Source organism: Macrosteles quadrilineatus, unplaced genomic scaffold (assembly GCF_028750875.1).
Source record: "Macrosteles quadrilineatus isolate MER2022 unplaced genomic scaffold, UCM_ALF_1.0 Scaffold_4__1_contigs__length_99947679, whole genome shotgun sequence".
Lineage (NCBI taxonomy): Eukaryota > Metazoa > Arthropoda > Insecta > Hemiptera > Cicadellidae > Macrosteles > Macrosteles quadrilineatus.
Window position 1 is genome coordinate 4263051 of NW_026542597.1, and position 15626 is coordinate 4278676.

At 34.6% G+C, this 15626-nt stretch overlaps 1 protein-coding gene across 3 annotated transcripts in view; it reads right to left on the reverse strand.

The window, feature by feature from the left end:
* Positions 1-10: 10 nt before the first annotated feature.
* The window catches only part of LOC128991669 (serine/threonine-protein phosphatase 6 regulatory ankyrin repeat subunit B-like), a 38235-nt gene continuing 22619 nt past the window's right edge, over positions 11-15626 (reverse strand). The window contains exons 3-10 of one of the 3 annotated variants that reach the window (XM_054414761.1): positions 10832-10951; positions 7625-7818; positions 6615-6930; positions 5261-5740; positions 4693-4842; positions 3110-4126; positions 2053-2301; positions 11-1096 (exon numbers count right to left, since the gene is read on the reverse strand). In XM_054414761.1, coding sequence (XP_054270736.1) covers positions 515-1096; positions 2053-2301; positions 3110-4126; positions 4693-4842; positions 5261-5740; positions 6615-6930; positions 7625-7818; positions 10832-10846 — 3003 coding nt within the window. In that variant the 5' untranslated portion in view covers positions 10847-10951 and the 3' untranslated portion in view covers positions 11-514. Of the gene's footprint in view, positions 1097-2052; positions 2302-3109; positions 4127-4692; positions 4900-5260; positions 5741-6614; positions 6931-7624; positions 7824-10831; positions 10952-15626 lie in introns of all 3 variants that reach the window. The other 2 variants (XM_054414757.1, XM_054414758.1) reach the window with 2 other exon arrangements.

A 15626-nucleotide genomic window follows, 5' to 3' on the forward strand; every position in this document is an offset into this window, starting at 1 on the left:
TTCTTCAAAAGGTATTATTTTTTATTACTTCCCTACCGATATTTTAAAATAAAGATCTACTAAGCTATAGTATTCCAAAGCACTTACTCTTCTAATTTTTTGTTCATTAATTAACAAGAATAGAACTTAGAATTATTTACATAGATCTATCCAAGATCTTAGATCTTAGACTTCAAAAGTATTATTAATGATAGAGTCATAGTGAGAAAGCTAATCTTTTAAATAGTAAAAATTTTGAGCACTAGTTAGTTAATTCTGATCCTACTTTCAGCGCATGTTGGAATAAAATATAAAGATCAGATTATCGGTAAAATTGTACTATTTTGGATTACCACTGATAATACCAAAGTTACTTACTTTTCTAAGTATAACCTATGTTTTCTCAGAAACTTAAAGACTTTTGCAACAGTAATTTTACATAGCCAGATTACTTAGTTATTATTGTACAATAGTATGTATAATGTAGTAAAAAAATATTTTACTTTACAGCTATGTTTTTTATTGTTGTTTACAATTACAGCGTTCTCAGTACAGAGACATCATCTCCGATGCAACCAACTTCACAGTTTTTCTTTTTGCAGTTGCTGCGTTGCCTTACGACATTGTCAATCAAAGATTGTATTAAGTCCTCAGTCAATTGGTTACCTCTCTTTCGTGGCCTACCCGGGTAAAATTTTAGCACCCGATCTACAGCTCTAAATCTTCTAATAATTTTGGAAAGTTTGTTTGGGCAAAACGCAAATAAATATCTATTGTAGACATACGATTCCAGCATGCTGAGGAAGTCAATTTGCTTTGCGAGCCGTCTTGCTCTTCCTTGCTTCTCAAGCATGGCAATGTCGCTGACCGCTATACCAACCAGAAGGTTCATCAAGACGATCGCCATCAACACCATGAAGTACAGAAAGATGCCACGGCCCACCACAGCATTCATACCGTTTACTGTCCGGAACATCTTCTCATAGTCTAACTCAAAGGTCATAACCAGGACCTTGGTGAACGATCTCCACACGTCTGTGAACTGACCGGAGTCTCGGAAGTGGATCATGAAGGCGAACATGAATCCAAGGATGACAAACAGAAACGTAGCCAACACCTAGAACAGAACACATAGGACTAGTGCATCTTGCAAAATATGTTTACGATTTATGCTATGCCAAATCTTAAAATGTGTGAAGGGAATATATTTTAGTGATATTCGGAATTCAATTCCAGGGCCTAGGGGCGCAAGAATGTGAGAGACTCTGCAAGGAAGGGGTAGTGGGTGCAGTCATCTCTTGGAGATCCTAGCATAGGTATAGCATGTCAAATGAAAAATGGGTGGCCTGCAAGAAACAAATAATAGAAAATTTAATTAAATTTCATGGAAATTTGCCACTGAAAATAGGTAAAAATCATGAAAAATTAAAAAAATATATTTTTTCATTTCTTTGTACATTTGACCCTATTACATCCAAAAAGTATAATATAATCCATGTCTGAATGTTATTATATGTTATAAGCAACGGGTTTCGCTCTTTACGATAGCTACAAGATCAAAGGACATCTTCTTATTCAAATGCGGTTTTCCGCAACATTAAAAGTTCACGTTTTTCAAGACAAAAAAAAAAACCAATTCTTTTTTAATGTGTCACAGCAAAAAAAATATCTGAGATATTATTAAGAATCTACATAAATATTAAGTTTAGATAAATGTCTTAAAAAAAAAAAAAACAACAATTTTATTAAAATCCATAAAGAACTCTATTCAGAATATAGATTTTTTAAAAACCCTTACAAATTGACCAAATACCTCTATTTTTTTTTGCCACCTATAATTTATATTTGGAAGTAAACCAAAATTTTTCGATTTTTTGTTAAATTATACCCTACTAGAAAAAAAAAAATAGTTTGACGAATTCCCTCAATAAATAAAAAAATTATCCTTTTCAGTGGCGAATCCCCTTAATTTAATTTCACATACTCTCCAATCTGCCATAGTATCCTATGTAATGACAAGACTTGTTTTCTTATCAGTCCTTATGCTGTGTGTAAATATATTGGGTGCAATACCGTAAATACATTTCTGGCAACAGTGAAGAACATGACGATGTAGAATCCAAGAGTGGAAGGCCAACGGGAAAGAAGAAAAAGAAGCTCTAGCCAGGACAGAAGCACAGCAACTGACGCCACTTGGGCCAGCCATTCGGTAGGATGATCGCCCAGTAGCACCAGGAAAGACAGAATGAAGGAAGACCACTTGATCCAGGATTCCAGGTCCTTGAAGTAGTAACGCTGCATTCTGAACGCCTGGAGAAGCTCCTGATGAAAAATTACAGACATGGTTTACAGTAAATAAACTTATTTTAATGTATTTAAAGCAGTTATTTTTAACTTATAAATTGTTGCATTTGATTTTCACTAAACTAGATATTGTGTATTACCTAGTTAGGTTTTAATCTGAACCGTCCTGTATATTAAAACGTGAAGGGGGTTTTTACTCAAGAATTCTTTTTTATTTAGTGTTTTTTTACAACAATGGTATTTTTTACGTTTTGTAAGGGAACGGACCCAACCCTCGTCTTGTTACTATCTACATTAACCTTTTTGTTGGATAGCACCATTAGTTCTTAGCCCGATGACAAATGGCATCTGGGTGGAAATGATTTAGCTTGGAATCGAACCAGTGACCTTTAGATTTAAGGCAAGCACTATCAACCACTTGGCTACCCAGAAAATTTCTGTATTCTGTAGTAAAAGCTTGACAGATTTTCATGATTCTAGTAAAGAAAGATTGAAGGATGATTCATTTGGAGGAAGGATTGATAAAAGCCATAACTTTAATTTTGGGTTTCAGCTTTTTAGAAGTTTTATATTTTTTTTTAGTCTAAAAAGTATACCTTGTTTGGTGAATAGAAGCTTCAGTCCCCCCCAGATGAATATTTAGAGAACACTTCTTGAATCGTGCCAAAGAAAGTGAAAAGGAAAATTACTAAAAGGACTAAGAAGAGTTTTGGAAGCCTGATTCCATTTGCCCCAAATGGCACAGAGTTGAGAGTATACAAGAATTAGTGTAATGCCACTGTTGAACGTTGTTATTCAACATATTAGTTTATAGTACGTAACAAACCTGTATGGTTATGATGAGGAGAGAGATTCCCAAAGTGAAGCTACAACCACAGGTTACCAAATACAAGAATCTTGAATGTATCTGTCCCCAGAGAACATAATAACACATTGCTGTTGAGGTGAGTGACAAGGTAAACATCATGTACAGTGCCATTATGACAAAGAAAAGAACTCTCATCCTCCTCCATTTTAGATGTAGAAAGGTTTGAATCAGAGGGTGTAACAGCACGTTTTCTTGCACTGCACATTTCTTACAGTTCAACAGAGAGTCTAACACTTTCATTTGTTTCCTATCTGGTCCGAGAGGTTGAAGAATGTCATAATTCACTTTTATCTCACACTCGTTGCTATTCAACGGGTATTCATTTACTTGAATGTAGCAGTCAAACACATCATTAACAAAGGCAGCTGGATCAAGTATGTTGCAAACAATTATGTCAAAAGCTGTTCTTTTTTTGAAATCTGAATCCAAAACGGTTGTTGCCAAATTCGCTCCGTTGAGTAACATTATTTTGACACATTCATGGTTTGAAAACCTAGCCGCAACGTGTAATGGATACCATTTATCTTCGTTTTTAGCCTTGAGGGTGCTTAAATCGTGATTTACAATTGCTAGGACTATCTTAGAACGCCCTTTCATGGCAGCGACATGTAAGGGCGTTGATTTGCGGTAAGGACACTGGAAGGACACTTTGTGCACATCACATCCTGCAGCTAAAAGGACATCCGCACAGGATGTGGATCCCTCCAGAGCCGCTAGGTGGAGGGCAGTCAAGCCACCATTCTGCTCGTTGGTCTGTGAGTTCTTGAACATTGCCATGCGAGGGTACTTCAGGATTTCTGCCAAAACTGAGCTGTGACCTCTGATGGCACATAAGTGTATGAGACTGCACTTTCCAGGCAGCTTGATAGTGACGTCTGCTCCCTTGGCAAGAAGAACCTCCACACAGGCCAACTGACCCATGGACACAGCCCAGCTTAGTGGTGTTTCATGGTGTCTGTTGCGTGCATCGATCATCTGGACAGATAAAAGGAACTTTAGACATAAGACTGCAACAGTACAGATACTTACAGTACTTAGATAGGATTTTGTGGAAGAGTTTTTAAGTGAGTCTTCAGAAAATTACGGAAACAGAAGCGACTTTACTAACTAACCTAATATAGGTTCCACGTGGTAACAGCGCACAAACATATTACAACACAATTAACTTGATGTTTTACCCATTCAACTCCCCACGGGGCTTCTTCATGAGAAAAAAGATGAGTTTTATTAACGTTTGTGTGATATCAACTGATTAAAACTATTTTCTAATGTGAGCTACAGTATCCTCCCTTCTTCCTTAACTCATAAGCTTAAACCATAAATTAAACAACAACTTGTACACAGATATTTGATGATTTGATGATGAAATTAAATTCAAATTGTAATGAATGTTTACTTGAACTAATGTAAAAACCATGTCTACAAAATAAAGAAACTCTATTGCATCTTCTTATGTAGTAACCAATAACTTTACCTATGGTTACTACTTTTGATTTCACAATTTAAGCTATCGAGTGACATTATTGGTGTACGGTACTTACATTGACTGCTTCCCTGATTGTAAGTAGCTCCTTCAGCAGATCTGGCTGATGAGTAGCCACAGCCATGTGTAACACTGTTTGACCTTCACTAGAAGTGACCTTTACATCAGCTCCAGCCTCCAACAGAAGACTGACTCCTGGCAACCACATCTGGGCAACAGCGAGATGTAATGGAGTACGCCCTTGGAAGTCAACGGCATCCAGTACCTTGTGATAAAGTGATAAGAAACGGATTGTTTCTACAGTTAGTGATGGAAATGCATACATAAATTAAGTCAAATTTTTAAGTATTCAATTGTTCTAAAACCTTCCAAGTTAAATTAACTGGTTCCCTCGAATAGTTCTAAAAACCGCTTAATGTAAAGAGGGACTTCATTTTTGGAATATTAAACTTTAGCAAGAAACGTAAGGCTTTATGTAAGTGACCTAATTAGAGTGTTAATTTTACCTGTGCTGTTTTTTAAAAGGGAATGCTATAAAACTTTCATTAGATGCAGCTTAGTAAAAAATATAAATATTCAAGGAGTATAAAACAATCACTTTAGCAATCAATTCTAAAACTTTTTACCTGTATGGATTGATTTTTCTCCAATATAATTCTGAGGGGCTCAAGAAGACGTTTAGATACTGCAAGATGAAGTGGTGTAAGGCCTTCACCATTCAAAATACTCAGACTAGCTTCATTATCAAGCAGAAATTCAATTAGCTGTGGATCCTCTTGCAATACAGCAGTGTGAAGGCAGTTAACTTCCATTGTAACTTGGTTTTCAACTCCTTGACCTAGAGTGCTTTTCCGTATTGTAAATTTAGCACCTTTTTGCAATAAGCAGTTAATAATGTTTTGCATGTCACTAGGTGTTTTTGAGGACTTAGACAAGCCAACTGCCTTTCCTATTGTTATTTCTCCCACCACATCCAAAGGAGTTAAATCTCTTCCATCTTTAACATCAACTTTAGCTCCTTGTTCAAGCAAAAGTATTACACAAGTTAAGTTGACTCTTTGAGCAGCTTGGTGAAGAGGAGATGATTTTTGTGCAACTTGAGGAATCTGCAAATTAAATTTGAACAAACTATACAATCTTGCTAAAGTTTTATAGTATCTTAATATAGATGGGTGGGTAGCTGAATCATTAGACATTACTCATCCTTTAATTTTAAGTTAAACCCTAACAAAACTGTCATTGATCTTTCATTAGTTTTAGCTTTGCCCAGTTATTATTGACAATTGGGATTTTTAGTAAATTACCTCAACCAAAGAAACATTTGATCGTGTTAAGAAAGCTATAACCAGGCATATATTTTTTCTCTTAAGAGGTTGGGGGTCTTTTTTACTTTGCATTTGTCCATCTACATATGCCTCGCACATTGATTGCACATAAATATGGCTATTTGTGTCACTGTCTTTAGTAGAGTAACATCCCTGAAAGAAAAATAGTTAATTGTCGTTTCTCTTATAGGTAGTAGGCTAAGTAATCAAAACGCGTCTGGCTCAACCACGACTAAACTCGATAGCTTTTTAATAGTTCAAAATAAAGCCCAACCTTCCTCATCATTGGACTTTTCATAAAAATGGTCTTGGATGGTAGTGGTTAGTAACAAAATTACACACTCACACTGTATATCTATCCTATTGTATTTTTTTTTTTTTTATATGTACAAACCAAAACTTTTTATTAATAATTCCCTAATACAAATCAATTAATATTGGTAAGACAAATGATATGTATAAAATAATAAAGTGAAGGCTTGAATTTCTGCACAATCTTCAAACTGAATGCTTAAAATTTTGTGTCTTGTTCCTCAAAACCCAAGCGAAACTGCTCAAATGATGGAAAGCTGGCTTTGGATCCTTAACCATCCAATAATTTGGGAGTATGGTTTTCAATTGGTATTAATATAATAATAAATCAATTCATACCAACCTTGTCAGAGACAGAGCTATGATCGTGGCTCCAGCAGTCTAGACTCAGTGTGTCCTCAGCCTCACGTGAGGGCACCACCTGACTGTTGACCATGTCGGAATCTCGTTGCAGCAGCAGACGTAACAACACTGGATCGCCGACAGCTGCTGCCACATGGATGGCCTGTCTCCCCTCCAGGTCACGTCGCAAGACGTCTGCCCCCCAGGACAGCAGCAGTCTTGCGATGTCCTCATGTCTGCAAGCCACTGCTAGATGTAGTGCGGAGGTAAGGGTTGGGCGACATGTGGCGTTGACTGATGACCCTGTTTCTAGACACCTGCAAAATGAATTGAACGATGACAGACTGGAAACAATTCCATAGTTAGGGGTTATACATAATGTTTTGGAGTGAGATTTTGAAGTCTTTTACAAGACAAGGGTTACAATATAAAAAGACAAGGGTGGTAATTACAATCAAAAACTCATTTTCAATATCTGGGTAGCCTCATACCATACCACTACTGGCTACGGTCCTAAAAACGATTGCATCATGTTTGTTAATTTAAAACATCGATCCTTCACAGATTGAACCAAACACAATAAAAGGATGTCACTTTTTGAAACTAATTGTTTTTTTAAGATTGGATTTTTTTGATGATCTTTAACAAAATCTACCTTACAATGTAGTCAAGCAATTCACTCTATATTCGTGTTGTGTGTGAGATGGATTATTAAAAAATCACTAAAGAAGAATATCAAGCGGACATGGTATTCCAAGCCGAAAGTTAATTAAAGCAAGAAGAAAAAGTTAATATCTTTAATTTCTTCCATAGCATTCAAGAATGGAATTAAATAAGCCGAAACCCAGGTAATCCACTTCAAGAACAAGTCTCACTTTTGACGAAAATTTTTGTATGTGGGAACATCTATATGAAACAGCTCTGATGACTGATGACAAATTAAACTATTACGGCAATGAAAAGATAAACAGTAAATAGCAAAAAAATCTTTAAAAATAATAATAACTTTACCTTTTTACTGAATCTGTGTTTCCAGCCAAGACCTCTATTAGCAGTTCAGCGTTGAGTCTTCCTCTCCGCCGGTCGTCCCTTGGCTCGGTCTCCAGACCACCAACCCTGGGTGAGGTTGAGCCTCGAGGTGCCTGAGGGGAAGGTCCCTGTGGAGGCGGTGACATGTCCAGCACATGGTGTGACAGTGACATCAGCTGTTCTGTTAGATACAGATAACACAAACAAGACACACCCAGGGTGATTAATTAGTGAGCTGAATTGTTAATGGCAGCAATCTAATATTTTAACGATGGTAAAGAACATCCTGCATGATTGCATTGAATTAAAATACTGTATGAATAACGCTCGACCTATTTAAACTTTATAAATTGTTAACCTGAAATGTCAGGTCATGTTTAAGTCTGTTTGAAGTGATATTGACGAAAAAGGTTCTTTTGAAGGGGAAAATGTTATTGTATACGTTTTAATTTTGGTTATATCACCAGAGAACAAGCTATCTATATATATAAAAGGCAAAGCCCTCACTGACTGACTGACTGACTCACTCATCACTAACTCTCCCACTTCCCATTTACCTAGGAGGCTGAAATTTGGTACCCTGATTCTTTAGGCATTAAATAGGAAAACTAAGTGGTTTTTATTCTGATCGGACTCTCGGGCTCCGCCCCAGTGGCTCTGGAGTTTCCCATGTTAACCTAATGAGTACTCATATTTAAATGGAATAAATGGATCTTAACAGCTGTTTCAATTAAACAAGTTGGTTCTGTTCTATGATGTTCAATAGCATTAAAGTTACAAGGATTACCAACAGAGTGCAGCACTATTATTTTTTTTAAATATTTGACAACAGCTAATTTTAAACCAAAAGGTGAGTGAGCAAAGCGAACGAACTTCAACCCGGAGGTGAGTTAGCGTAGCGAACGAGATAACCTGAAGGCAAGTGAGCGCAGCGAACGAGCTCCAACTTAAAGGTGAGTGAGCGTAGCGAACGAACTTCAACCAGGACGTGTGAGTGCAGCGAACGTGCTCCAACCTAAAGGTGAGTGAGCGTAGCGAACAAACTTCTACCAGGACGTGATTGAGCCATGCGAACGAGCCCACATATGAAGTTAAACGGGGCAAAGCCCACGGGTACAGCTAGTAATTTATATATGGTAAGTTAGACAATGAAAAGACTAGGGGTTGGATCATCCATTTTTAGATAACATAAAAAATGTCAACGGTTCAAGGAAACGAATATTTAAAATAAATTTCTAAATTTAAAGGTAATGTACATTTGTCTGACAGAAACGTACTTTGGAATAGTTTTTCAGCAACCATAAGTTGTTCAATGTTCAAGGGGGTACTATTCATTATTCATTATTGATTGTTCATTTGTTCATTGTAATTAGTCATCATAGCTGTTTTGTGTAAAATGTACATTCCAAATTTTTTTTCAAATCTCTGACTCATTCTTTTTTTGCTCTTGTTAATCCATAATAATTTCCGTCACGGGCTTAAAGTTGTCTATATTTCGATGTTATAAAATTATTTTCACACACCGAACACAAAACTCACGAACACATGATTAACCAATCAAGAGCGGCTCTATCAGCAATTTCCAAAAGTATTTATTTTAATAAGTACAGTTTAATGAAAAATAAAGCGTACTCTAAAGTCCCGTAATGAATTTCTAACATAATTCAAAATTGATTTTAATGTTGTAATACATCTAAATCAACCTTATGTAGCACTTAATTTAACCATGTTGCAAAACTGACTTGTATCGCTATTTCACATGTCAAGCCTTTTGCAAGTTACTAAGTGTTAAACCTTGTCCATGTTTACATTAACTTCACCAAAGTTACAGAGGGTGTTTCCAAACTCTTTACAAGTCCTCAAATATTTCAAAAACGAAAATGTTACCTCGGAGAAAACAAAAGTGTCTAATCAAATGAAGTGATTGACTGTAAAAAGTATTAAATACATTTATACTTTTATCCAAACGGAAATACTAACAGTTTTGAAGAACGGTATGTGAAAATGAATTTTATTTAGACTTAGATACTTAGGAGCAAAAATACGCCTAAATGTATTACAACATTAGCAATGGAACTCTTGGATAATTATTTCAAAAGCAACGTGTGTATACAACAGAATCTATAATGCAAATTAGACCTAATTATTTGTCCACGTTAAAGATCTGTCAGTTAGCTACAATAGTACTAAATTTTTGTCTACCAATCTCAATAACCATATTTACACCAATCAAAATAGAAACAATGTCTACTCTCAAACAATTCTAGAAACAATTAATTATGAAAAGAGTCCCCAATTAATTTACAAAATTACAATAATTTGAATCATAATTAATTGTTTTTATCACCTTTTTAGTAATGAAAGTGCTTTTAATCGTTCCGAAAACCCCTTAGCTACAAATTTGCCCTATGATAAGATAAGGAAGACATTTCGAACGCGGTGACCGTAAGACATTCAGGATGCTACACGTGGCGTTACGGACTTGTCCCTTGTTATTTTTGGACAACAATGTTTACAAGCGATCTTTTACATGCAGCGATATCCTACCGTTTATGCTTTGTAATAAAGTTTTGTTTCGGTCATGTGGAATATATTACTTGTTTTGCTATTTGTGTAATGTGGAATATATTGCTGTTGTGAATTGATAAAAAACTGACATAAAAGCGACATGAAAAATTTGGAAAAGTAGGAGTTTACTATAGTGAACTGTGATGTGAAAACTATCATTAAAAAAATGTTGTTTGTGATTTTCTGTTCACGGATTTACAATAATTATGCATCAGCCATTATCCTTAAAGGGGTGTTACCACTTTACGAATAAGGAACAATCGATATAAAAAGTGGCAGCTATTTTTATTAAATCAATTATTTGGGCTGGTAGTAAAAATCGATGACATTTGTGTAAGTAGGTACAATATAGGAAGGAGACGGCACTTGGGACGTTTTTTCCCATAAGAATAACATGGGGATCCAGATCTTTGCCTACATATAAATATTAACTAATCTTCACATATTTCCGAAATCAAGCTAAAAAGCTAATTCTTTCATTTATTGACCCATACAAGTGTATATGTATGGTAGTATAGGTTATCGGTGCCGTTTTTTGAGGCGTTTCACGGTAGTACTAACTCCTTTATTCTGGTAGTACATATAATCAGAGCTAATACTAGCTGAACAAAAAATACTTACAGAACTTGTCCTCATGTAGACTCAGTGTCAGTGTCAGAGGAAAACAGCTGGACAATGTTTGGGAACTGATTACCAGTTGACCATGAGATAACATCAGCAGTCCCACAATCTGTCCCAGCTCTTCACCGGATATTAAAGAAGATATTAGTGACATTTAATGAACGTGTTGTTAGCTAAAAAAGTATCATTACTTGGAAAATTCATTACCAGAAAATATTTAAAGTGAAATATATGGTAAACATAAGCCTCTTTAGCTTGGCATGTTTACGTATTCAGAATAATTTTGTTAAGTTGCAAAATTAACTTAAGGGCCGTGTCAAAGATAGTGATTGCGAAAAATGGTTTTATCCATCTAAAACACATTGTAAAATGGTTTCCGCTCAATTAAAACTGCTATTATAAACATGGTAGTTGGTGAACTTAAGTTTATTACAGAAGAAAACCCAAAGGTTTGGTTGAGAATGTGCCTACTAATGTAAAATGCCAAGAAGCGCAACCTTAACAGTGGATAAGTTGACTAATATTTGACATGGTTACATTCAATAAATAACTTTGAGCGTAGTAATGTTTTTTCGTGGAGAATTAAATAAGTCTTAGGGGGTTTGTGGTTAGGTTGAATTTAAGTCACTTTAAACTTGGGAATTACTGTACGTCACACCCAAACATGACACTTGACAGATTATATGTTATTTCACTTGACTGGGTACAATCCATCAACCACGTTTGAAAATGATTACACTTATTCTCCAAACTGTATCCACATTCTTGCCAAGGTTAATCATGTATTATTTAAAAATTCGGCCAGGCTTTTTGCTATATTGTAGCTTGAGTACAATATGTTTAATTTTATCAAGACAGTATAGCTAAATAATTATTCAAATATATATATTTATACAAACACACAAACAAACAAGATTGTGTTATTGCTTCAAATATCGGAGATTAAGAGATAATTTAGTTAAAAACATTCCTTCAACAGTAGGGCCTAATTGGGTTAAATGAAAGAAAAGCTAAACTGACCTTTTTGAATTAGCTGTTTAACTTACACTTGACTTGAAAGTCAAATGTAAATATTTCTTCAGACAATTTTTCAATGGGTGTAAACCTATTTAAATGAAAAGTCCAGTAGTTATTAATTAACTTCTTATTGAGTTTTACTGTAGCATTTCTTTACCATGTATTTTAATAGTTAGTTGTAATATAACTCCACGTATTAAGAGTGAAGGTATTACCGTACTTATTTTGTATGTACTTTGAATTTATTCATTTGATTTAAACAAGGTGTTTTGTGTGAAAATTACAATTACATATCAGAGAATATACCTAAAGGTATATGAATACAAATCACAACATGTCTGTTATGAAGTACCATGTGGTATGAATACTAGTTAAAATACTTGTAGTTTTGGTAAAGTTATCTCAGGGAATAAATAAAAAGTTCCCAAATGGAGTTTGAGGGAATATCACGGACATTTCACTTCACAATCAGTAAAAAACTAGGGTTCTTTTCCGTTAATTCACTACCACTAATTTTTTATTGTAATTCCGATTTTTAACAGTTAGCCTAGTCTATCAATATATCAATTATAAAATGAACTATTCTAAACTTACTTAACCAACCAAACTTGTTGATTATGAAAACATTCTGGTAGTGAATAAACGGAATTGCAATAAAAAAATAGTGGTAGTGCATTAACAGAAATGGGCCGTTTTAATGACATGCCGGAATCTTGAATGTCACCTTGCCTCAGTGTGGAAACAAAAAATGCCATCACCAAAATGAACTTTAACTAAACAGTTTCCAAAATTGTTTGCCCAAAATGGAAAAGAAATATAGTAGGAAATCATAGGTCCGTGAAGTTGACGTACCCATATTAGCGTATCCACTTTTGATCATACCAATCGTTAGTTCATCGTTAGTTCTCGATAGTTCCCAAATTTTTTCGTTAGTTCTCAAAAAATAAAAAAGTTATAGCCGATTATAAGTGGGTACGCTAACTTCACACTTCCGGGTTCTAGCACGCGCCGTTTTCTGAGGAGAAATGTTTACATCTATATACCAATCGTTAGTTCTTCGTTAGTCCTCGATAGTTCCCAAATTTTTTCGTTAGTTCTCAAAAAATAAAAAAGTTATGAGGCATACAAAGTGGGTACGCTAACTTCACAATTGTACAATTTCCAGCGGGAACAGTTTTTTTACTATAAATGCCTATATCTATATACCAATCGTTAGTTCTTCGTTAGTTCTCGATAGTTCTCCAAAATTAACGTTAGTTCTCAAAAAATAAAAAAGTTACGAAGCATAAAAAGTGGGTACGCCAACTTCACAGTTATAGAATTTTCAGCGGGCACAGTTTTTTTACTATAAATGACTATATCTATATACCAATCGTTAGTTCTTCGTTAGTTCTCGATAGTTCTCCAATATTTACGTTAGTTCTCAAAAAATAAAAAAGTTAAGAGGCATACAAAGTGGGTACGCCAACTTCACAATTATAGAATTTCCAGCGGGCACAGTTTTTTTACTATAAATACCTATATCTATATACCAATCGTTAGTTCTTCGTTAGTTCTCGATAGTTCTCCAATATTTACGTTAGTTCTCAAAAAATAAAAAAGTTAAGAGGCATACAAAGTGGGTACGGTACGCTAACTTCACAATTGTACAATTTCCAGCGGGCACAGTTTTTTTACTATAAATACCTATATCTATATACCAATCGTTAGTTCTTCGTTAGTTCTCGATAGTTCTCCAAAATTAACGTTAGTTCTCAAAAAATAAAAAAGTTACGAAGCATAAAAAGTGGGTACGCCAACTTCACAGTTATAGAATTTCCAGCGGGCACAGTTTTTTTACTATAAATGCCTATATCTATATACCAATCGTTAGTTCTTCGTTTGTTCTCGATAGTTCTCCAATATTAACGTTAGTTCTCAAAAAATAAAAAAGTTAAGAGGCATACAAAGTGGGTACGCTAACTTCACAATTGTACAATTTCCAGCGGGAACAGTTTTTTTACTATAAATGCCTATATCTATATACCAATCGTTAGTTCTTCGTTAGTTCTCGATAGTTATCCAATATTTACGTTAGTTCTCAAAAAATAAAAAAGTTACGAGGCATACAAAGAGGGTTCGCTAATTTCACAATTATATAATTTCCAGCGGGCACCTTTTTCTTACTATAAATGCCTATATCTATATACCAATCGTTAGGTCTTCGTTAGTTCTCGATAGTTCTGTAATATTTACGTTAGTTCTCAAAAAAATAAAAAAGTTACAAGGCGTACAAAGTGAGTACTCTGACTTCAAATTTATAAAATTTCCTGCGGGCACCGTTTTCTTACTAAAAACGCTTATATCTATTTACGAATTTTTAGTTCTTCGTTATGTCGTGTTAGTTCCCCAATATTATTACTAGTTCTTAATAAATAAAAAGGCAATAAGGTCTTAAACGTGGTTATGCCAACCTCAAACCCAAATCATTCCTAGCGTGCACCCTTGTCTGACTAAAAGTGCCTATATCTTAATATTAATCGTAAGATGGGCTCACTCATTTATTTTGTTAGTTCTAAAAAAATTAAATAAATATACGTATAGCCAATAATCAATAGATAAACTTATTTAATGCTTCTGATTTCCAGCGCGCACCTTCATTCAACGAAAAATGCTTACAGTATACTACTATACAACTAAATAAATATTGTCTCGACCCCGCCATACCCAATACGCCATGCTATTTTTTTTTTTATAGTAATGTGTTGTACACATTTATTCCATCCACTACTCCAGTCTCCAGTTTGTTCAAGTCCGTATGACCTTCCAGTCTCGATCCGTGCAACTGTCACTCGTTACGTGTTACGTTTAATGATGTAATTTTATAATACTAATACCGAACACAAACAAATACAAACAATACAAACGATTAGTTTAATTAACCAAACAGAAGTTCTTTGATCGTACATATTTTATCTGCTTAATCCAATTCAAATAATCACTGCTTATAAATTACTTTATACCATTTTACTTAGCAGACTCTGGTTTTCATTTTGATGGATAGTTTATTTTGTTTCCATGATGGACTTTTTATAAAATGCACTTTTTCACACAACTAAGTAGGTATAAATATGATTTCATTGCTTATCTAAAACCAATTTTTGGAAGCGTTGTCTTTTTTGGATGTTCTAATTAACTGAACATATTCAACTGTTAATCATTTTGATAACGTAATCAAAATTATCACTCCTAAAAAATAATCTAACCGAGTGACACCTGCAACTACTATTGCGGATATCACAGATAAGCGCTATCCTGGAACTGATAAGCAATCCTTTCTCTTCGAGAGAATCATAATTTGATAGTTATTCTAATGTCAGTGTTACTTTGATTTTCATTGTGTGAAGATGAATCAAATTACAATGCATGGAACTAAAAATTGGAATATAGATTTAAGCGTTTTTAGTCGGAAAACGGTGCCCGCTGGAAATTTTATAATTTTGAAGTCAGCGTACTCACTTTGTATGCCTCGTAACTTTTTAATTTTTTTTTTTAGAACTAACGTAAATATTGGAGAACTTACGAGAACTAACAAAGAACTAACGATTGGTATATAGATGTAAGCATTTTTATTTAAAAAAACTGTGCCCGCTGGAAATTCTATAATTGTGAAGTTGGCGTACCCACTTTTTATGCTTCGTAACTTTTTCATTTTTTGAGAACTAACGCAAATATTAGAGAACTATCGAGAACTAACGAAGAACTAATGATTGGTATATAAATATAAGCATTTTTATTT